General features: G+C 54.2%; 2 protein-coding genes across 2 annotated transcripts in view; one reads left to right on the top strand and one right to left on the bottom strand.

Moving 5' to 3' along the window:
* Positions 1–19: 19 nt before the first annotated feature.
* Positions 20–13,712, top strand: SEC61A1 (SEC61 translocon subunit alpha 1). Its single transcript, XM_060023164.1, has 12 exons — positions 20–153; positions 324–391; positions 2,857–2,922; positions 3,010–3,088; positions 4,043–4,174; positions 5,862–5,971; positions 6,248–6,401; positions 7,815–7,975; positions 9,174–9,371; positions 9,582–9,773; positions 10,165–10,241; positions 11,813–13,712. Exons 1-12 carry the CDS (start codon positions 147–149, stop codon positions 11,997–11,999), a joined length of 1,431 nt encoding a protein of 476 aa, XP_059879147.1. The 5' UTR covers positions 20–146; the 3' UTR covers positions 12,000–13,712.
* A 7,538-nt stretch (positions 13,713–21,250) lies between these two features.
* Positions 21,251–23,239, bottom strand: part of RUVBL1 (RuvB like AAA ATPase 1) — a 35,018-nt gene continuing 33,029 nt past the window's right edge. Inside the window, exons 10-11 of the mRNA XM_060023163.1 lie at positions 22,564–22,655; positions 21,251–21,645 (exon numbers count right to left, since the gene is read on the bottom strand). Coding sequence (XP_059879146.1) covers positions 21,486–21,645; positions 22,564–22,655 — 252 coding nt within the window. The 3' untranslated portion in view covers positions 21,251–21,485. The remainder of the gene's footprint in view (positions 21,646–22,563; positions 22,656–23,239) is intronic.

Below are 23,239 nucleotides of genomic sequence, written 5' to 3'. Positions count from 1 at the left end.
AGCGGAAGCGGCCGCCGGGGCGCTAGCACTGACGTGTCTCTCGGCGAGGCGCGGCGCTCCAGAGCGGGACGGGCGGCCTCGGAGCCGCGGTCGGAGCGTAGCGGAGCCGGAGCTGGAGCCCGACCCGGAGCCGAGCAGCCGCCGCCATGGCGAGTGAGTCCCTCGGGGCAGCCCAGACGCGGCCGGCGCGGGCGGGACCTCGCTCCTCCGGCCGTGAAGCCCACCCGGCCCGCGCCCCTGCCCCACCTGGCCCCGCGGACGGCTTCCCGGGGCGGCGCGGCGTCCTCCAACCCTAACTTTACTCTTGTCTGTTCCCCCCAAAGTCAAGTTTCTGGAAGTCATCAAGCCCTTCTGTGTCATCCTGCCCGAAATTCAGAAGCCGGAGCGGAAGGTGAGTCCGGGGAAGGATTGGGGAAACTGCCTGCACCCCGTTAAAGTGGCCCCAACACGCCGAGTGGACGCTTCCTTCCCCCGAGAGTGGTCCGGTTGGCCTGCTTGGTGGGAGCCTCCACCGAGCCGCCGAGCTTCGATTGGAGCATCCTCCGTGGAAGTTACTCGGGCGGGCAGAGCCTCGGGTTTGCTCTGTCCCGAGGTGGATCCCGGCCTGAGTGAGTAACGCCTCGAGAGCCTCAGGTACTCAGGTTGGGCGCCCCCTTCCCGCTGCAGCTCCCGCAGAACCTGATCGTGGGCGGGTCCTTCTTCTAGGAGATGCTTTTTGGATCCAGCTGCTACCAGGAGCTCAGAGCAGTCACTTTACTCTGTACGGTCGAGTTTGTGCCTTTTCCGTGGGCCGTCACCTTGCTGAGAAAAAGGGCATTTTGTGACCCCTCCTTTTACAGCAGGTGCATTAAAACGTGGAAAGGTAGAGATGTAGAGCTGTGTTGAATCTTTATCAGAATTTCCGCTGCTGCACAGTTTCAGGCCGAGACAGTGTTGCCAGTGTAAGTCAGTCTATGAAACCATGAAGAAAAGTTTCATTGGGTTCTTACAGAGAATTAATAGGAATACGTTTCTATCCTCACGTTCTTTGCATCTGCACCACATACGTGCTGCCTTTGACGGGCTAATATGCAAAGTTGTGTGTGTGTGTGCCCTCAGTGCGGTAGAAATGGCGGGGCTCTGGAGGCAGGCGCGCCTGGGACCCACCCACCCTTCACACAGCCTCTTGATAGCTGTGTGACCTTGGCCTTGTAACTGAGTGTGGTGCATGAAGCAGTGGCAGGATGTGCAGGGTACAGCAGTGGCTCCAGAAGGGATTAACCCTGGAAGACATGATGTCTGATGGCGGCCTTGAAGGAGGAATAGAAGTGTCCTTGAAGGAAGGGAAAGGAATTCTAGGGTAAGAAATATAGTGTGCGCTAAGGCAGAGAAAACCAGTTGAGGTGGGGCGGGGGGTGTTAGATGTGCTTCACTGTTGATAGACTGGAAAGGATGGGTGGGGAGCAGTGGGAGCCCTAGGAGCCGGACAGATTAGAAAACTGCTCTGGGGTGGGGTAGAGGGTGAGAGCGGTGGAGGGGCTTCTGCCGTCGAGAGTGAACTATGGGACTGGCCTAGGAGATGGGGGTGGATGGCGGGCTGGTAAGAGGTAGAGTGACAAGACTTGGATAAACAGTTTTGGATGTTTTGCTGTTGAATTTGGCTGCATCCAGGAGAGGAGACTTGGTTATTTAAAAAATGAGGAGTCTTGTAAAAATTGTCCACTCTTTTCCCATAAAGAGTCATTTCCATACAAGTTTGTTGTGTTACTGGTCAGCCTGACGTGGTGTTGCCCTCCTTGGCCTCCTGATTTCCTGGTGGGATCAGATGACCAGAGGACGAGTTCTGTGAATTCACCCCAACTTCGCGTGGAGTATCTGCGCCTTTGTGTGCTTGTCTTGTTGAGGCCTGTCTACAGTGGTCAACACGGAGGCACTGCGGCCCCATGCTGACCAGAGGGCCAGGACTTCGACTCCATGCTCATTCAGATTGCAGCTTAAAAGAGTGTTTTTTAAGAACACGATTTTGTCCATTTAGTACCGTCGCTCACAAGGTATTTCCATGTTAAGATCCTTAGTCCACACAATAATTGCTGTGTGGTTTTTTAAGCCCTTTAAAGCCATTCTTGCTGTGCAGGCAGCAGGTGCTAGTGAAGACACTTAGGTTTTAGAGCAGAGGAGCCTTGGGCAGGCGGTCTCAACTTCCCTAATGATGCTCATTGGTCATCCATAAGATGACTCTGAATGGTCACCTATCCTAAAGTTAAACAGATGCTAGTAGTAGTTAGTGAGTAGGTTGAACACGCAGCTCTCTTTCACTCTTCTAGTGTTTATTACATTCTTTTACCCTAAATCCATGGAGAATACACAAAGAAACAATCACAGATTGCAAATTAGTTGACTCCAGAATAACAAGATTTTGTCAGGTACAAAACCTTTTCAAATGAGAAGTCATTGCTCATGTGTTGTAAAGGGGGGTGTGATTTGGGAATCCCTTTCTATTGCAACATTCTTTGATCTTGGGTCTGATCCTAAACTGTTCATGCTGATGGTTAAGAGCACAGGCTTTGGAGTCAAACCCATTACAGCTGTGGGATTTGGGACAAATTACTTAGCTTTTCTAAGATTCAGTTTTCTTGTTGGAAAATAATAAGATAATGTTCCGTGGTGTGAGGATTAAATGAGATGATGCACATGAAGGTCTCTGCATCTGTGCCTTGTGCGTAGAAAGCACGCAATACATGTACTTACGCTTGGTGCGTGGTTTGGAGTGTTGAGGGCTCCTCTGGTGAGCAGAGGAAGGGGTCTGATCAGAGGCTGTTTCTGTTAATTTACTTATGAAGATAACTTGTTGCCTTAATTGGCTCTGTTTTTCTGTAGATTCAGTTTAAGGAGAAAGTGTTATGGACCGCCATCACCCTCTTCATCTTCTTGGTGTGCTGCCAGGTGAGCGCGCGTTTGGTGTTCCAGTGTCGGGGTGGGGGTGTGAGGGGCCGGAGACAAGTGTGCAGGCTGCTCTCTGCTTGTTTCCAGATCCCTCTGTTTGGAATCATGTCTTCAGACTCAGCCGACCCTTTCTATTGGATGAGAGTGATCCTCGCCTCTAACAGAGGTAGGACTGGCCCTCTGCATCCCCTGTACGGTGTGGGCTTCACTGGCCTCCTTCAGTTAAAGTACAGGCCTTGGCTTTACAAAGGGTTCAGAGCGTGCTGTGCTGAAACACAGCCTTAGTAAAAGCCAGCTTCAGCACCCAGGCACGTCGTCCTATTCAGAATTGCTCTGAATGCAGTACAAAACCTGTAACAGCAAGATAAGTCTACATCATAGAGAATTTCTTAAAACATGGAAAAACCAGAATGCTTTTTAAACAGCTGAAATGATGACATTTCTACCTGTCTCCTGTTTTGATAACGTTCTTTAGAATATGTAATTTGTTTCTCAGCTGCGTCTTTTCCATATCTACAGGTTACATATACATGTGCAAAAAAAATAAATATGTAACAGTGTATTGTATACTCCAACCAGTTACCTCCTTGGGGTGAGGCGGGATTTTGAATGCTTATGCTGATAACTGCTTTTGATTAACTCATTTTTAAAATACGTTTCAAATTAAGTTCCAAATCAGTTGGAAGTATAGCCCATTTTAGCATAATGGAAATAGAGGTTTATTCACAACTAGATAGAATTGTACTGGCCTCCTTTCCAGACTCTGGAAATTATTTGAGTGTTATCCTTTTTTATTAACTGATGAAGAGACGGACCTTTCTTATCTCTGTACAACAGCATGAATCTGTTTACGGCGAATTTAAATGCAGCGATCAGTTTAAATGCCATGTGATTCCCTAAACAGAATAAGATGTTACCGGGCAGACTGAACAGAATGAATTGAATTACCCTCTGATTGCTGATATTGGGGGGTTATTCTCTGGATTAAATACTGCTGGCAAACTGAAACACTGGGTTTGTATCAGGGGCACACAGTCCAGTTTCGCTCATTCATTTTCTTAATAATGTCTTGCTTCTCCATGCTAACTTCGGTTGTACTTTGCCTCCCCCTTTCCTTAAGGCACATTGATGGAGCTGGGTATCTCTCCCATTGTCACCTCCGGCCTCATCATGCAGCTCTTGGCTGGCGCCAAAATAATTGAAGTTGGTGATACCCCAAAAGACCGAGCCCTCTTCAATGGAGCCCAAAAGTGTAAGTGAGATTTTGAATGATGTTCAGATGTCTGTAGTTGAGAATTTGAATTTGCTGCAAAGTTTGGGGCATCAGAAGGCCTTTTGGTTTTCGGGGGAGGGGGTTGTAACCTACGTGGCCCGCCAGCCCTGCCTGGCCTGGCTCTGTGGCCTGTGTTAGCCAGAGAGCATTTGGGGCCGCTGGACAAGGCAGGGGACAGGTGTCGTGCCCCGAGGCTGCGTGGTCCAGGGAGGTCGCCTTCCACCGCCACAGTTTCCTTAGCACTTAGAAGGAGATAATGTCTCCTTCAGAGCTGTTGGAAGAATTCATTTGAATAATGTGTGTAAAACATCATTGAGTGCCTGGCATGTAGTAGTTACCTGGCAAGGGTTGTTATTTCTTTTTTCTGGGAGTTTAAAAGGATTCACCTTAGGGGAAGAATGGTCCTCTCAACTTAGCTCTGCCAATTACCAGCTCTGTGACTTTGGGGCAATGTTAGATGACAGTTCTTATGTCCCAGTTTCTTCATCTATAAAAATGGGGATAATAATGATACTTGCACAGTAGTAAATAATAAGCGGCACTGGTAACAATGACCAGTCATCAGAATTCACCAAGTTCAGCCTGACTGTGAACTGACATATATTAATTAGGAAGTGATATTTGCAGTTTCCTACCCAGTCATATTTTCTTCCATACCAGCATGTTTTACACATCTTAAGTTAGTAGGTTAAAGAGTTGAGTAAGGAAGAGTAATCTAATTTAAACTTGTCAGTTTCAGACACAAATCAGGATTTTTAAATATATATATGTGTTATTTGTCAGAAGTAAAAATCAGCTGTTTCCTCTTTGGTCTTGGACAATTTTTTTAGCTTTTCTCTGCTGTTTTTTCTGCCTTAAGAATTCAGTCTTATTGAGCACTTCTTAAGAAGTCAAATAGGGACTATATTTGACAGGCACTTCGGAGTAAAATTTTATTTTTTTGGCAAACTAAGCAGAAAAGCCGAAATGGAAGCCCAGTCCCATACTAAGAGATCCATCTAGCATCGTGGACTCGGTAAACATGAGTCGATTCCATTGTGCATCACAATGAAGTGCAGTGAATGATACAGGCTACAAGACCATCTACTAAAAAGAGAACGTCCCGTAGGAGAGCTTTGTGGCAGGAGAAGTGGGCTAAGTGATTTGGTGGCACTGTGAGTTCTTTCCTTAATTAACACGTTAAACAAACTGGGAAGGGATTACTTTATCCCAGCTAGTGTTCTGTGCCCTGGACTCAGACCTGAAGCACAAGCCTGTCAGGTGGCCTGGGCAAGTGGTTCTCCCAGAACCCGAGCTACCTGATGACCTGAGCATGGGGGCTGCAGGTTGGGGTGCCTCTGAGTGTTGTCTTCAGCAGCTGTCATAAGAAGCAGGTCTGTCATGCTTCAACTCTTTCCCTCCTCCCATCACCGAAGGGAAGTGAATTTAGGAGGAGGTGGAATTAAAGAGCTCACGCGCTTTTGTTGCACACATTTCAGTTATTGTGTATTACTGTCACTCTGACCGTGCGGTGGTTGAGTGTTTCCTGGACGAGCCCCTTGGAGGCAGGGTCAGTCGTCTTCACCTTTGTTCTCCCAGTGCCCGGCACGGAGCTGGTGCCTGGGAAGTGTTTCCGCTACGACCGTGTGGTGGCCCAGCCTGAGAACAGTTTTCTTCTCATTTCTAGTGTTTGGCATGATCATTACCATCGGCCAGTCCATCGTGTATGTGATGACAGGGATGTACGGAGACCCTTCTGAAATGGGTGCTGGGATCTGCCTGTTGATCACCATACAGGTAAGGTTAGGCCAGCACCCCCTTCTGAGGCGCCCTCACACCCACACTTGCCAAACAACAGATCTGAATGGAGCGTAACAGGAACTCTTTCTGAGAAGAAGCCCGAGCCCTGTGTTTGCCCTTCTGAATTCACAGAGGAGCCTCCACCAGCCAGTGTCCCCTCAGCCTTCAGGGCCCTCAGCAGAGAAGCCAGTTCCTGGGGAGGGACAGCACCACGCCGTGGGGAGCAGCAGTGCATCTCTGCGTTTCCTTACCTCTGTTTTTTAACATTCACAGCTCTTTGTTGCTGGCCTAATTGTCCTGCTTTTGGATGAACTTCTGCAAAAGGGGTACGGCCTGGGCTCTGGGATCTCCCTCTTCATTGCCACAAACATCTGCGAGACCATCGTGTGGAAGGCGTTCAGCCCCACCACTGTCAACACCGGCCGAGGTGAGACCCTGGGGACAGGGTCCCATCGGTACATCTCTTCTGATTTTTCTCCGTGCATCTGTAAAGTGTTTTAAAACACAGGTTTATGCTCATGATGGTATGTAACTTGCATTTTTCACCTTAAGAGTATGTCGTAGACGTTCGCCCTGCCAGAGTACGTTATCCTGCCTCACTTTTCTGAGCTCAGCGTGGATTTCACTGCAAAGATGAAGCAGGGTCTTTCAACACGCCTTCCTCTGGTGGACGTCTAGGTTGTTTCCAGCCTTTGCTGTTATTACAGCAGTGAGATGGTAAACATCCTCATATGTTCATCTTTACATGTTTTGACAGTTGCTCTCGAATAAGTTTCTAAAAATGAAATCACTGAACCAAAACACTTGGTCACGTAAAGGGCAACTTTGTAAAAGAGGCAGGAACTTTGGTGCTCATGAGCCGGGTTCAGATGCTGACTGTGCCCTTGGTTGCCAGGATTCAATGAGAAATAACATGAAATTGTGTGATGCCTGGCTCACAGTAGATGCTTGGCGAATGTGCGTATTCTATCTTAATGCCCACAAAGAGTGCCAAGGAAATCTTGTTACAGAGGATGTTTTTAATGAAAAGTTCTAAACATTCAGGGATGTATGACTTACTAAATATAACATAACTAAATATGTTATTCACTCAAAAGAGTCCCATGAGAAATATTCACGCACATTTGATTTTTCTTTGAAGTGAATGCTGGAAACAGAGGCCCTGACCTGCAGAGACCACAAAATCTCGTTAGTGAGACTAAAAATAGGTCCCCAGACCAAAGAAGGCCGTTCTTGCTCTTTTCCTTGGGCCTCTGTCGAGCTCGCTCTGCTTCCTGGCCGTGTTTTCCTGGCTCTGTTGCTGGCCTGCATCCCTGGGCACCCTCTTGTGGTAGGGCGTGAACTCCGCTAGAGATCGGCTGTGTGGTAGGCGCACGTGTTGTCCTTCCTGCTTGGCCGTCGATGTGAGGAGCAGAGAGCCCAAGCCCGCATTGTCCGGGCAGCCAACACCCCAGAGCTGGGGGGCTGTGCTGCCCGGGAGTCCCCAGGGACGTGGGTTAGGCAGCTCTGAGCCCCTCCTCAGGCAGGACCCCTTCGGCTGGAGGTGAGCAGACCCTGCTCTTAGGACTTTGCAGTTGATTGTTCCACACGTCTGGTGGCCATTGACTCACAAGCCAAAGAAATAAGATCGGTTAATTCAAAGAGGCAGAATAGCCTATTTCTGCAGGTTGAAATCTCTACAGAAGAAACAAACGAGGGCTGAGAGCCCTCACTGTGTCCCTGTGGTTATAGGAGCAGGCACTGTGAGTCACAGAACTAATTCCATCTCCTCTCGGTTTTGGCCACTAGGAAGCTTAGAGCCAAATTGAGTTGCTTGTTCCTTTACCTTCTCCTGTAACAGGAATGGAGTTTGAGGGCGCCATCATTGCACTGTTCCACCTGCTGGCCACACGCACAGACAAGGTCCGAGCCCTTCGCGAGGCGTTCTACCGCCAGAATCTCCCCAACCTCATGAATCTGATCGCCACCATCTTTGTCTTTGCTGTGGTCATCTACTTCCAGGTGCGTTCAGATCCAACCCCGGGGAGCTTTGACGTCTGCATTTAAGGTTCAGAAGGCCTTGGTGTGCGTGTCCCACGTCCACACCCCAGCGGTAGTGTGACCCTTCGTATCGCACTGAAATGATGAAATGGCATTTGAAGGAGCAGGTTCCATGGCATCACGGGCACTTGGCTGAACTAAGACAGTTGAGGCAGATACAACGTTTCTGAAACAATGTTCCTTTGGGTTGGGACTGTCAGCAAATAGAGATTTTTTTTCAAGGTCTTATAGCTCAAGAGAAGTGAAAAGTAATCAAAGCCTAAGACCTCACTGCTGTCTTGCCCAAAGTTTGTAGGTGCTTTTAGGCAGTATCCTCATCCTCCTGAGACCTCTTACCTTTCACGTTGTGAGTCTGTGTAACTTGCTTCTGAATAAGAGACCTGAACTGCCCGTTGCTTTTCTGTAGTTGGATTGGTCTTTGTATTCTCTGATCAGCCGCTTTGTATCCTGACATTTATTGAAAAGAAAAGAAGGGAAAGCAGTTGAGAAAGCAGTTTAATGCTTGTGAAGAGGTATTTATACCACCACGTGCTGAGGCCCGAACGCATCTGTTCCTTCAGCCAAGACTGTTAGTCCGATGCCTGGTGAATGACAGGCTAACTCTTCCCGGGCTTGGGGTCGGATCGTTAAGATTTTATTTTAAATCTTCTATATTCTGAACTCTGTTCTAGGCACTGGGGGATTGTAAAAAGTACATAAAGGAAACCGTTTCTCTTCTCCAGGGGTTTCAGAGGGAGCGGTTATGTTCATGGGAAAGTAGAAGAGCCTAGGTTTTCTGTAATGACAAAGAACACCCTGAAGGTGGCCGTGCTGGCTGTGAGGCAAGGGCGTGGAGGCCCTGTCTGGCCTCGGTCGGGGCACGGGGTCGGGGCACGGGGAGGGCGCTGGAGCGCCCGTCGGAACTTCCGGCGTATTCCCCGTAGATGTGGCTGTCACGTGGTGGGCTTTGTTTGTTTTTGACAGAAACACTGTGCTGTGCTCAGGGGCATTTTAAGCCAGCCTGTCGGGACCCTTCTGTCGGTGTGCCCCCAAGTGCAGTGCTGGCTGGGGAGGGGCTGTGAGGCCCTGGGCACCGCCGCTTGGGGCAGCTCCCTGGGGGCACGCCTGGCACGTGGCTGGACTGAGGCAGTGAGGGTGTTTGGCTCTGTTGGCTTCTCAGGGCTTCCGTGTGGACCTGCCCATCAAGTCAGCCCGCTACCGAGGCCAGTACAACACCTACCCCATCAAGCTCTTCTACACCTCCAACATCCCCATCATCCTGCAGTCCGCCCTCGTATCCAACCTCTACGTCATCTCCCAGATGCTGTCCGCCCGCTTCAGTGGCAACCTGCTGGTCAGCCTGCTGGGCACCTGGTCGGTAAGTACAGCGGCTTCAGAAGCCAGATGTTTCGCCCAGAGATGCTTTCGAATTGTGCCTATTACAAGCTCACGGGAAGGTTTCTTTTTGGTAAGAAGCCTGCACTGTGGGCACTTGGGCAAAGCTGTTCTTTCCCACCTGCTGAGAAGTGTCTTTGCCCTGCTGCTGAGGTGGGGAACGGCACTCACAGGCTCTCGCAAATCCTCCCAGGACACTTCTTCTGGCGGCCCAGCACGCGCCTATCCCGTTGGCGGCCTTTGCTATTACCTGTCTCCTCCCGAGTCTTTCGGCTCCGTCTTGGAAGACCCCGTCCATGCCGTCGTGTACATAGTGTTCATGCTGGGCTCCTGCGCCTTCTTCTCCAAGACGTGGATTGAAGTCTCGGGCTCCTCTGCCAAAGACGTGAGTGTGCGCGACCGCTTCTTGGGGGGGCCAGCTGGGGACCGGCGTTTCCCTCCTGCAAGTGGCATCAGGGCTTTCGGCCTGTCCCCGCCCCTGGGATGGTGGCCTGTGAACGCACGCAGCGCTTTGTCCTCATTAGGGCCGGTTCCAGAGCGTTCGTGGCCGTGGAGGGAACCCAGGGTAAATGAATCCATGCTCGCCTGGGAAGCTGCAGCCAAACTAAAACTAGACTTTCTCATCTGACGTCTTTGTGGCAGTTTTAAAGCTACCTTCACCACTGTTGTTAGGGTGCTGGGGAGGGGAGTCTGTGGCTGGTACCACCGTGAACTGTCTACCTGGCCCTCAACTCCACGTCTGAACTTGAACGTTGTCCTTGATGGGCATCACGCAGGTTGCAAAGCAGCTGAAGGAGCAGCAGATGGTGATGAGGGGCCACCGAGAGACGTCCATGGTCCACGAACTCAACCGGTGAGTGCTGGCCGGCTGACACATTTCCCCGGGCCTTCCAGCATCAATGAGCTTGCTAAGGCGCATCGATGCTGGACAGAGCACATGAGCGCACGCGGCACCTCTCCTCAGAGGCAGCCACACCGGGGGAGACAGAGCGTGTGTCCAGGTGGCCGCCCGCGGGGCAGCTGCTGAGGCGGCTGACCGCATGGGACCTCGCCGTCCTCCTGTGGGCAGCGTCCTGCAGGCAGGTCCTGCGGGGGCCCTTCAGGAGGAGGCGGGCAGCGTCAGGCTTCTGCCGGGGTGTCCGAGTTCAGGTGAGCCTAGGGAGGCTGGCAGAGAGCGCAGGGAGGGCTCAGTATTCGGAAGGTCAGTGCTGGAGGCTGAGACCCACCGGTCGGGGTAGGGGGGCGGGGCGGACATCGCGAGTCTGGGCAGAGGTGCTGGGGGCCAGGTGGGGCAGTAACCTGGGGACACAGGAGAGGCCCCCAGCACTTGGTGACCCGCTGGGGGAAGGTGGGGGTGAGGAGAGCACCGCAGCCTGCAGGCCTCTCCCCTCACAGTGGGGCTGCCTCTTGGGCAGCTGGGTTGGCCGTAGTGAGTGTCTTATTTAGACTTTTAAGCCAACTTATTTCAACTGATTTCTTCCACCATTGCTGGATGAACGTGAATGGTTTCCTGTAGAAGTCTGTTTACAGGATCAGGTCTTTCCTGGGGACCATAGCTCGCTCGCCTCAACCGCAAGTCAGTATGGCAAATGCCAGATCATTTTCTGATCCCTATCAGAGATGCTGGGCAATTTTGTTCATTCCCTTAAGAATTCTCTGAAGCTGAGAGAATTTATAGTGCTGTTCAGTAGAAATATAATGCAAGATGCATGTGAAATTTTAAGCATTCTGGTAGCCACGTTAAAAAAGTAAAAAGATACGCCTAAAATGAACAAAATGTTATATGTCCATTATCTCTTAATAAAAAAGAAGCAGGTGAAATTAATTTTAAGAATACATTGGGGCTTCCCTGGTGGCGCAGTGGTTGAGAGTCCGCCTGCCGATGCAGGGGACGCGGGTTCGTGCCGGTCCGGGAAGATCCCACATGCCGCAGAGCGGCTGGGCCCGTGAGCCATGGCCGCTGAGCCTGCGCGTCCGGAGCCTGTGCTCCGCAACGGGACAGGCCACGGCAGTGAGAGGCCCACATAGCAAAAAAAAAAAAAAAAAAAGAATACATTGTATTTAACCCAATATATATCCAGACTCTCATTTCAAATTGACATAAGAAAAGTCATAATGAGATATTTTATGTTCCTGTCTTCAAAATCTCGTGTGATGTTTTCAACACCTGCTTTGGACTGGTCCCATTTCACTAGCCACATGTGACTCGTGTGGCCACTTACTGGACAGCAAGCCTTAGTCTAGACCATTAAGGTGTGAGTAGACGAGACTTTATGGGGGCCACGGAGTGACCCCTAAAGGAGTCCGGTTCCTAACTCAGAGGTAAGACAGGTCAACTGCCCGGCCCTTCCTGTAGCCTGGGGGAGGGAGGCCAGGCTGGAGGGATCTGCTGGCGGCACGTGGCTGACTCGTCTCCCTCCCCAGGTACATCCCCACGGCCGCGGCCTTCGGTGGGCTTTGCATCGGGGCCCTCTCCGTGCTGGCTGACTTCCTGGGTGCCATTGGGTCTGGAACCGGGATCCTGCTTGCGGTTACCATCATCTACCAGTACTTTGAAATCTTCGTCAAGGAGCAGAGTGAGGTCGGCAGCATGGGGGCCCTTCTGTTCTGAGCCGTGGCCCCTGGACCAGGCAGAGGCGGCGTGCTCCACGATGGCCAAGAAGGGAACAAGGAAGCCACGCTGTGGGCACTGTCTCGGGGGTGCTGCTGTGGCCTGAGGACTTTGGTTTAATAACCTGTTTGAATTTCCCATTCTTTCATTCCACTTTCTAAAGTGCTAGAAATTTTTCAATTTGCAATTTTGCTTTTCATTCTGGCATTGGCAACAGAACTGTAGAAGCGAGGTCTTACCCAGCTGACCGCCAGAAGTGACTGTCCCCGGTGTCCACGTCACTTTTGTGTTAACCTTTGCACCTCTCAGTACTGTCGGCGGCTGCAGTGGTCTCAGCTGCTCCCCCTCGAAGGGAATGTCTTGTTGGTTAGAAGCACAAACATTGTTGAAATGTCTCCATCTCAGGTGGCAGGAGGGCGAGCACCTGGGAGCAGGTCATGTGTTTTCCGGTGCGTGTGGGCTGCTCCCTGGCATGTCCCCTTCACGGTCAGGCGGGAACATCTGGCTTAAAACGGTTTCTCTGGAAGACACAATTGTTTTCCCTTTTAAAAGTTGTTTTTTAGGACAGAGCTTCTTCCAAAAGAAAGGGACGAATTTTCCAGAAGACCCCTGGCCCATCTGTGCATCTTTCTGCCTGTGCCTGTTGGCTGACCTGGCTGTGCCGTCTCTTTCTTCAGTGGTGGAGCCGGGCCACGATGCCACAGCTTTGCATAGTCGAGCCTGGCCGAGCTAGTGGACATCATGCGGAGGACCCTGAGGTGCTGGCTGTCCAGTTCCTCCCGCTGTCACTGAACTTGCTCTCCATGGTGTGTCCCTTCCGCTGTGGCTGGCCTCAGACGCTACCTTCTAGGCTGAAGACTTTCCACTGGTATTTTTTTAGAACATTTTTACTGTGCTTAGGACCAAACGCAAGCGAAGTAAATGACAAGATGGCTCTGATCTCTGCTTTCACCAAAACTGCCCAGCAGAGACGAGGGCCCAGGCCCTAGATCTATGGTGAAATCAGGGTCAGAGAGCTTTTTTTTTTTGCCAAGTTTCACCCATGTTTGATATGAAAAGACTCACAATTATGTCTAAGATAAACTGCAATAACAGGTGACCTAGACCTTAGGAATTAGAACCTTCCCTAAGGCCTTTAGGGAGGCCCCTCTCGGGGACCAGCAGCGCTTGGCTGCAGAGACAGCAGAGGTGAGCTCCGCAGCCTGAGGGCTTCTCCTTGCCCCGCGGAGAAAGCAGACCCCACCAGCAGCGGTGCACAGCGGCCTTCAAAGCACAGAGCCAGTCGAGGTGGCCAGCTTGGCACCCGCCTGAGTCCACAGGGGCTCTGAGACCTCATTGGCTGTGCTGCCCGGGAGACAGGCCAACCAAGGGACAAGAAGAGACTTGCCGAGCACCACCCGGCAAGTTGGCGGCAGAGCCCAGATGGGCCCACAGCCCATCAACCCCAGGCCAGGGCTCCCACCGTACCACGCGTGGCCTTGTCCGACCCAGTCCCGAGCGGAGACCTGACGCCCCTGCAGCCCTGCTGCAGCCTCTGACCACTGCATGGCTTGGGCTCCTGCCCTGCAGTCACTGGTCACGGGGGGCGGGGTGGGGCTGACCCCAGCTTTCAGGGGACTGTCACTGTGGACGCCAAAATGGCATAACTGAGATAAGGTGACTAAGAGACAAATAAAGCCAACTTTTTACAAGCCACCTGGTGGTGTTCTCTTGGTTTTCAGTTCTCCTGTGGTACCGAGGCCAGTGAGGAGGGTGGGGCCTTGGGTGCCTTCAGGGGTGTGCGGGGTTCCCAGGTGCCCCCCTTGATGGAAGTCCCTCCTCAGAAAGGCACGTGCCTGGAAAGCTTCCTTGTCCTGGTGATGGTGCCAGCTGCACACTCGGGTGTTTGGTGCTGAGCGCGTGGGCCATTCCAGCCCCCGCCGGAATGGACAGTGGGGCGATGTCTGTCCTGTGAGCGCAGCGCCCTCCAGCCCTCCAAGTCCAGGCTAGGAGGCACTGCTGCGCTTGGCTGAGACAAGGGACCTCACGCACCAAACCTGTAGGCCTGGGAGGGTCTCCGCCCCGCCCTGGCCCCCAGCATCTTGTGGACGGCAGAGGCGTGCGCAGTGGCTGCTCCCTTGGATGTGCTGTGCAGAAAGGCTCCCGACTGTTTCCACCGAGCGGAATGGCAGGCGTTTCCAGGGTGAAGTGAGAGAAAACCTCCCGCTCGCCCACGTTGTGAAGCCAACGCGCCCATCCGGACGAGGCCTCACCCCGAGCCCTCCACCACCACCCTCTCCTCCGTGGTGCCCAAGGACACGTGGCCGGCCTTCCTCCTGAGCCGGCTCAGCCTCAGAGTTTCCACGTAGAGCCTTAGACCTCATCTTGGAAATCTGATCTCTGAGGTGCTGTGCAGCCAGGGCAGGAGGTCCTCTGGGAGCCCTGGAGGGATAGGGCCTGGGGCCTGGCCTGTGCAAGCCGCGTGGCCACAGGAGCCAGGCGAGCAGGCACTGAAACTCGAGGCAGGCAGGCGGCCCTGTTCGGACCTCCAGAAACTCAAGTCAGAAAAGCTCCTGCCCGCAGGAAGCATGCACCCCCTCACTGCCCGGCAGGCCTGCTGTGCCCGTGGCCGGGAGCAGAGCCCGTGCGAGCAGCCGCGTGCGTGGCTCAGGTGACATGGGCGGCCCCTCGGCCCTCACTGCCCGCCTGTGGCCTCTGTGCTGAGAGCCGTGGGGCAGCTCTCCTCTCCTGTGGGGCGGGCTGTGCACCAGCCACCGCCCACAGGAGAGCTCATCCTCCCACGGCTTCCGAGAAGAACCAGGCCCCGGGAACTAGACTGCGGCCAACGGTCACACAGCCCCTCCTGCAGGCACCTCTGCCAGGGGCCTCGTTGGCATGAGGACTGAGGGGCCCGGGGAAATGCGCCCCACTCCAGTCAGCCAGCCCCACTCCAGTCCCACCGCCGGCCCCACCTGCTGACCCCACCCCTGCCTGCTGAAGGCCCTTCCTGGGCCGAGTCCCCACCAGGCTGAGTCTTCAGCAAGCTCACGTGCAGGGGAAATGGGTGAGCTGCCCATCTCCACCCAAGGGTCAGCCCATGGCCCAGGTTAGAGGCTGGCTTCCTGACACGAGAGCCAGGAGGTGGGCGTGTGACAACGTCCAAGGGTCAGCAGAAGCCTCGGCGCACACTGCAACACGCACCAGTGCCTGGTTCCGGAGAGCCCCAGACGGACTGTCCCTTGGGCAGTACCCCCCCTCACTCCCCTGCCCCAAACCCTCTGGGGCGTGCCATCACCCTGCCCCGAGCCTGTGGCCAGCACACGTCCATGTCACCCGTTCCTTTCACCCGGCACACAGCAGGTCCCGGGGTACACAGGGCGAGAGCTGCGTCCGCCCTCAGAAAGCCACATCCTAACAGTTGGAGTTCTGTGGTGCCCACCAAGCCTCTGGGACTTGCCGCAGTTTCCCTCTGTCTGTCTGCCTGCCAAACTCCTGTTCATCCTGCAAAGCCCAGCTCAAGGAGAGAAACAGCTAAAAGCCCGTAAGAAGGGGAGAGAATAAATTACAACATCTCCTTTCTGTGGAAAGGAACTAGGAGAATATCCTTTACATCCTGAGTTAGAAGAAACTCCAGGATGTGCTGTTGAGGGGAAAAAAAGACAAGAAGCAGAACAATGTACGCTATTTGTGTTTAAAGGCAGAGTCAGGGGAGGGATAAAAAATGGACTGTACGTCATGAAAAGGCCTAGCAAGTTCTCATGAAACTCAACATCTATGTATCCTATGCTCAGCTATTCCACTCCTGGGTATTTACCCCAGAGAAATAAGATGGGATGCCACCCAGAGACTCGTACAAAAAGACGAACAAACAGCACTACCCCACACAGCATCACACTCCGACGTCACAACAACTGCTGACACGAGGGCTGGGATCTCACAATTCAAAGGCGGTTGAAAGAAACCAATCACAAAAGAGATGTCCACACGCTATGATCCCATTTTTATGATGTTGCAGAGCAGGCAAAGCTGATCTGTGGTGGGAAAAACCAGAACAGTGATGCCTCTGGTTAGCGTGTTGGAGATTGACTGGGCAGAGGCCTAAGGGAGCTTTCTGGGGTGACAGGAACATGCTTGACACGACCTGGGTTTCATTTATCAAAACTCATGGAATTGTCCACTTAGGGTTAGTGCAGTTCACTGTGTACACATTTAACCTTTTAAAAAACAAACAAATATCCAACTCTAGGTAACTGTACATATGCCGAAGTATTAAAAGTACATATATGCATGATGTGGCCTGATGTCTGCAACTGACTGTGAAATGCTTAAGACAGGATAAAAATGGACTGAAGGATGGAGGGAAGACGGAGAGCACCCAGGTGACAGGGATACGGGTATTCACAGGTTCCTGCAACTGCTTTTTCCTTTTGAAAATTGAGATATAATTGACATACATTATATTAGTTTCAGGTGTACAACATGATTCAACATTTGTATATACTGCAAAATGACCACCACAGTAAGTCTAGTTAACTAACATCCAACACCACGCACAGTTACACATTTGTTTCCCCCTGTGATGAAAACTTTTTAGGACCTCTCTCGGCAACTTTCAAATATGCAATACAGTGTTATTCACTATCATCACCATGCTCTACACTACATCCCCAGGACTTATTTATTTTATAACTGCAAGTTTGTACCTTCACCCATTTGACCCCTTCACCCATTTCACCCAGCCCCTCCCTCCCGCCTCTGGCAACTACCGACCTGTTCCTGTATCTGCGAGCTTGGTTTTTCTGTTTTGCCTTTTAGATTCCACATATAAGTGGGATCACAGGTAGCTGGCTTTCTGTGTCTGATTTGTTTCACTCAGCGTATTGCTAAGTCGTGGATACGTAGTAAAGCCCGGGCCTCTGCCCATTCTCTCCTCTCTGCTCCAGAGCCCTGCAACTTTCCTTATCTTTGAAATTTCTCCTAATAAATGCTGGGAAGCATAGGGTGGCTGACGGCAGGGGGCGAAGGAGGTTGTTCACCTACACCGCTTTGCACTTTTTACATTTTGATCCATGTTCATCTATATATATATATATATTTTTTTTTTAATTAAAAGCCCAGCTCAGTAAGCTTTCCCTGACTGCTCCCTTCCCACGTGCGCGTTCGGTCACACACTCCCTCCCTGCCCGGCCCCGGCCTGGCCAGGCTTGCCCACGCCCCCTTGAGGAGGGGCGGGGCGGGCGGCGCGCGGCGGGGAGGCTGCGGAGACCCCGGAAAGGGGGAGGAGGGCCTGGCGCGACCCCAGCAGCTGCTCGCCCCTGTCACCTCCTCGGGGAAGCCCTCCAGTCCGCCCCCGAAGCACTGGCTCACACTGCTTCCCTGCGGCCTGCCGGCAGCTGTCCGGAGCCTGTACGCCCTCTCGCGCGGGGCCGGGGGGAGCGTGCGGGCTACCGGGCCAGACCCGGGGTTTTCAGAGACGCCGGGCCGTGGGCGAGGCTGGCGGCCCGCGGGTGGAGGTCTCACAGCTGTCCCCCTGCCCAACCCTCGTGCGGGGCCGCGCATGCGTGTCCTGGGACCGGCGGTCCCGCGCGCGCCTGCGCGCGCCCCCCGCACCGCAGCATCCCCATTAATCACTAGGCGACGGCTGTGTCGAGCGGGCAGCCGGCGGGCGCCCATCGGCGCATCTTATCGCGTCGGCCCAGCCGCAGTGCGCGCCGCCCATTGATCGCGCCGGCCGGGCCGGGGTCAGCGCGGGCCGGGAGCCTGACAGCGAATCCATCGCCGCAGACGCGCGCTGACGGCGGCCCGGGCAGCGCGGCCCGGCCATTAATCACTGCGCCTGCCGCGAGTGACGGCCAGGGCGACAGGACCAGCCGGCGACAGCCAGCCCGGCGGCCGCCCTCCCCGCGCCCCGGCACCCTGCACCCTGTCCCTGGGGCCTGCTATCCCCAATAAATGGAGGAGGCAAGACGACGACTGGATGGGTGGACCCCGTTCTACCTCTCAGTGGGCCTGTTCCCAGACACCAAAGGGGGGGCTGGGCTGGGACAACGCGGGCAGCCACTCCTCCCCTCTGGTTGCCCAGCCCTGCCTGGGCCTCACTGGGGATGGGGGGCCAGGGGCCCAGGGAGGCCCAGCACATCATTCGTGGATGTGGTGGACGCGGAGGCAAAAGCCCACGCCTCTGCCCGTTCTCTCCCCTCTGCTCCAGAGCCTGTGGGCCCTGAGCTGGGGCTTATCCTGCTGGGCTTAACAGAAGCGTCCAGCCACAGGGGACCTCCAGGCCTTGCCAGGGCCTGCCCTCTGGGATCGGGAAGGGCAGAGCCTAACGGCTTCCAGCTCCTGTTGGATAAAGTGTGACCTTCGCTTCTTCCAAGAGGGACAGGGATCGGGAACTCTTCTCTGAATCATAGTATCTCGAGTGCCTGATGCAGCCACATGTCACCCCACCAAGTCCGCACACAGACCTACGCGATATGACTGCCCCCATCCTACAGAGGAGGAAACCAAAGCTCTAGGACCAGAGGGATCAAGGGCCAAACAATCCAAATGGCGCCCCTGCCTGCCATGCCCCCTGGACCCCTCTGCTCCCCTCTCCCACCTGCCGCCTCTGCCTGGAATCCCTCCAGGGCAGGGGCTGCTCAGGCTGGTCCAGATGCGGGGTTGGGTGCCCAGCACCTGCTGCTTTCCTGGCAGAGGCTCGCTGGGGTCTGAGACATGGAGGCCAACAGGGAGTGCCCCCCACCACTGTGCGGCTCCATTTTATTAGAAAAATAACCAGTAAGTCACCATCATCTGTTTAATCCTAAAAACCAAAATATTCTAAGAACCAATCTAGGGGGTGCAACCTAAGAGGTGTGGTGGTGAAAAGACACCGGGGCTGAGAAAACGAAGGAGAAGCCAAGGTGGCTCCCCAGCGAGGGCCAGGGACCCATCTTTCAAGAGCCCCTCCGGCCCGCTCGCATTCCTGGCCATTAGCACAGGAACAGGGAGCTGGGGTTCACGCAAACACTCCTCAGCCACCCAACTGGCTTGCTGGGAGGCACCCAAGAGAGCCCAGGCCCAGAGCCTGGAAAAACAGCCACTTCCTACAACCAGCCCCCACCCCGCCTCACGTTAATATTACAATTCTTCACGACAGAGCTGAAATAGTGCAAAAAATGGGGCTGCTGTAATTGTTGGTAGCTTGTGTGTCAGCCTGATAAGATATAACAAATATTTTCCTCCCCACCAGGGTCTGTTTCCGCCTTGGTAATGGATGGAGAAACTTCTCATAGTCGGCGAGGGATCGGTCGTAAAAACTTCGCCTGGAAGATTAATGTAATAATCACAGGCTTTGCTGGAAAAAATAGGAGGGATTAAAATAACCCAACCTTCCTACCTGTCCAGAACCATCTCCCTCACTGTGGAGCACAGACGAACGAGGAGGCCATCTCTCTGGGCACCACCAAGGCCAGGAGACCTGAGGAGCAGGACAGGGGGCCATGACCACACATGGCCGTCCTCCCCAGGACTGCTCTGGACGGCCCGGCCCCTGTGCAGCTGGGAAGATCTCCGCCCAAGCTGGGCTGGAGGAGGAGGTCCAGCCAGGGCAGAGCCTGGTTCTGTCCTCTAGGGTATGACTTTCCTCACACCAGCCCTGCCTGCCTCACCTGCCCGGCACAGAGGTCAGGGCTCGAAGGCCCCTCCAACAACTTGGCACACTGAGGCAGGCAGGTTAGCCACAGGGGTTAGGAGCACAGACACCAACCGGCTGATTCATCCTTACTAGCTGGGCAAGTGACTTAACCAGTACCCATCCCGTGGGGCTACTGAGAGAATGCGGAAGGAAATGCACAGCATCACACAGGTCCTAGTACACAACGGGCTCTCGCTGCATCTTAGGCATCACTCTTCCTTTGTTCCAATGTGGCTTAAGTTGGGAGACCAGAGACACAGGTGCAGCCTTGGAGGAGACGGGTAGCCACGTCAGGCCTGAGCGCACAGCCCTGGCCTCAGGAAGCGTCCCACCACCCCTCCCTGTGCCTGGGTGCCTCACACACACCCCCAAGACCCCCACGCTGGGATCTCCCTCAGGGGCGGGGCCACAGAAGATCCATTTTGGCAGCACGAATTCGCTTGGGGCCTTCTCAGGGCCTGGCGGCCCTCCAAGGGCTGGATGGATCCCCAGGCCTCAGCCCTCCTGCCCGGCCTCCTGCACACGCTCAGGTGATTGTCACTACATGGGGAACAGCGGTGCTGGCCGGCTTGCATTAAGGTGGTGATTAGATCAAGATGACCATCTTTGTTTGGTCCCCTCTCCCACACACAGTAACAGCAGGAAGACCCTGCCCGTGTGGCACTGCTGCTGGGCTGAGCCCTGCCTCAAATGAGCAGCACTGCGCTGGAGACAAGGACCGGGCCTGGCACACAGCACACTGTGAAGTCTGCCAGGAGCTCCACTGCCCCTCCCTCCCAGTCGCAGTGAGGGGGGCCCAGCAGAGGGACACAGGAGCCAACTGACGGGGATCCCAACGGTCAAAGCTGGAACAATTTGAGCAACAAAATAAAGGCATATTGGGTTATAACCCAAATATATAATAAATTTCCGTGAGTCCATCCTGATAGAAATGACTGAATAAATGAGCAAATGGGGAGAACAGGTGACCTCAGCCCTCCCGGAGGTGGAGCAAGCTCCCCTCCCCTCTGTGAGGGCTGTGCTTAGAGACGCCTTCCCAGAAGGACAGTGAGGAAAGGGAGATGGAGAAACCCAACAGCACATCCTCAGCCGGGTGATCAAGGTCAACACAACAGCCGTGAGCCTACCGGCGGCCGCACCTTTGACAGGACGTGATGGAAATGTCCCTTTCCCCGTGCTCTTCCTCCCAGTGACCCTCAATCCCAGTTTAATTATGAGAAAAACATCAAACAAGCCCCACTGAGGGATATTGGACAGAGTACCTGACCAGCACTCCTCAAAACCGTCAAGGTCATCAAAGACAAGGAACGTCTGAGCAACTGTCACAGCCAGGAAACCACAAGAGACATGACGACTGAATGTGACGCGGGCCCTGGACGGACCCTGGGACAGAGAGGACAGCGGATCACTGAGAAAGCATGCACAAAGCACAAGGACACGTGCTGCGGGCTCATCGCACACGACAAACATGCCACGTGGCTGTAAGATGTTGACAGCAAGGGACCCCTGCACCATCTTCACAGCAATTCTGTACATCTCCAGCTGCTCTAAAACACAAAGTTTACTCCTTAAAAAATTAAAAGAAAAGTCAGACAGGTATCATCAAAATAACCTATCAGGGTTTATTAGAAAACACACCAGATAAGGCAGGGTTTCTTCAAAGCAACCACGGGATGAGTCACAATAACTTAAAAAGAAACTCTTCCACACTAACTGACAGCGCTGCCACCCGCCCGAGTGGGGAAAGCCCAGCCCGGGGGCAAGCCGCCTACCCACAGGCCAGAGCGGGAGCAGGCCTACCCGGAGTCTCCGCGCAGAAGACCCCGGCCGTCTCACTTCATGTACTTGTCCTGCTGGTCAGCCAGGATTTTGGCTGAGGACTTGGCGTCGTAGAAGAGCTCACTGATCTCCTCGACGTGCTCCTTCTCAATGCCGTCCTTCCCGTTGATCTTGGCCAGCAGGTTGGCCGGGGTCAGCAGCTGCACCGCGTACCTAGAGCGGCCGGGGCCAAGGCAGGTGTGAAGCAGGGCCACGGATGGGAGCCCCCTCCCCAAGTCAGCAGGTGCACTGAGGGAGCTGCAGAAGCTTGTGCCAGCTGCTGCAGACACAGCAGACAAGGGGAGAGTTGCACTTTTCAGAGACCTGGAGTCATAGCCTCACCAGGGAGGGGCCAGAAGCCACCGGCATGACGTATAAGCCCTGCTCCCGGAACCTGTCACTGCCTAGAGGTCCTCCCCTCCAGCAGGAAGCCCTCCACCACTGCTGGGAAGGGACCACAATCCTGGATGTCTACAGCGGCAAGCAGGCAACGCCAGGGTCCAGATCGGGACAGGGACCATGGCGGAGAAATGAACACGCAGCCCCATGGAAACAAAGGCCCCAACCAAAGGCAAAAAGTCCAGGAGTTTCTGAAAGCACCACTCCACCCAAACAAAACAGCCTGCATTCTGCTTCAACCTTAGGAGCGAGGAACTGACTCAAAGGGAAACGGCCAGGCCGAACACTGTGAAGTCATGACTCATAAGCAGTCAGGACACTGAGAAGGGTCACCCTCCAAGCAACTGGCTTCCGGCCGCTGGTGGGCAGTCAGGAGAGCCACCTCTGCCTGTGCTCCTCCCCGCCCAGCAGACGCTGCAGCACAGGGCCGGAGCAGAGGGGCTGTCTGCCCTGCACCCGGTCTCCGGTTCCGTCCATCTCCTCCACGCAGGGGGCCACCAGGCAGAGCACGCTCTCCACCAGCAGGACCGTCTGCTACAGGACGGGGGGGACTTAACCTGTCGCTCAGCTTTCTCAACACCACTGTCTAGCTGCGCTGCACCTGCCGCAGGATGAGACCCACCATCCTGGAAGGGCAGGCACGGTCCCGCGCCCTGGGAAGGCGCTGGTGGGGTCCGGGCACAGCCAGCTCACCTCAGAGTGGTCTTGGTACCGATCTCCCCCAGGTGGTTCAGCGCCTCCTCACTGATGTTGATTCCCTCTGTCTGGGCTCGGATTTTAATGATCTTTTGGAGGAGAAACACTGTGATCAACAGTGACAGACCTCAAGTGTTCCCATCCCGCCTCCTAATAGCACAGATGCCCCAAGCGGGGCCGGTGGGGCAGAGCCGACCCCGCGGGCGCTGCTGTCCTCGCACAAGTCGGGGGCACAGCCCCACGCCGACTGGAAGGCAGCTGGTACCCCGAGGTGTGCACCAGGGCGGCGCTGCCCCTGCGCCCACCCTGCCTGCCCCGGCTCCCTCAGCGGCAGCTAACCTCCCCAGCAGGGGCACCGCCACCTCTAAGCACTCAGGCAAGAAGAGACACTTCTTATTTGCTTGACAAATGCGATGCTTAAATAAAATTTAAAAGTTACTTTTAAGCATTTACCAGCTCTCATAACATCACTGGGAGATATCTCATCTGTCAAGAAAGAAGAGGCTGACGCTTGTGCAGTTTGAGATCCTGGTGAAGTTGGAGGGGAAGCAGGCTGGCGTGGGGACACGGTAACACAAGTGGCACCAGGATCCTGCAGGCGCACAGCACTGAGTGATAAGGGGCAGCGGGATAATGATGCTGTGTGTTGTGGAGCTGAGATAACTCGAGGGCT

Source organism: Delphinus delphis, chromosome 10 (genome assembly GCF_949987515.2).
Source record: "Delphinus delphis chromosome 10, mDelDel1.2, whole genome shotgun sequence".
NCBI classification, from domain to species: Eukaryota; Metazoa; Chordata; class Mammalia; order Artiodactyla; family Delphinidae; genus Delphinus; species Delphinus delphis.
This window is presented reverse-complemented; position numbering and strand designations above follow the sequence as displayed.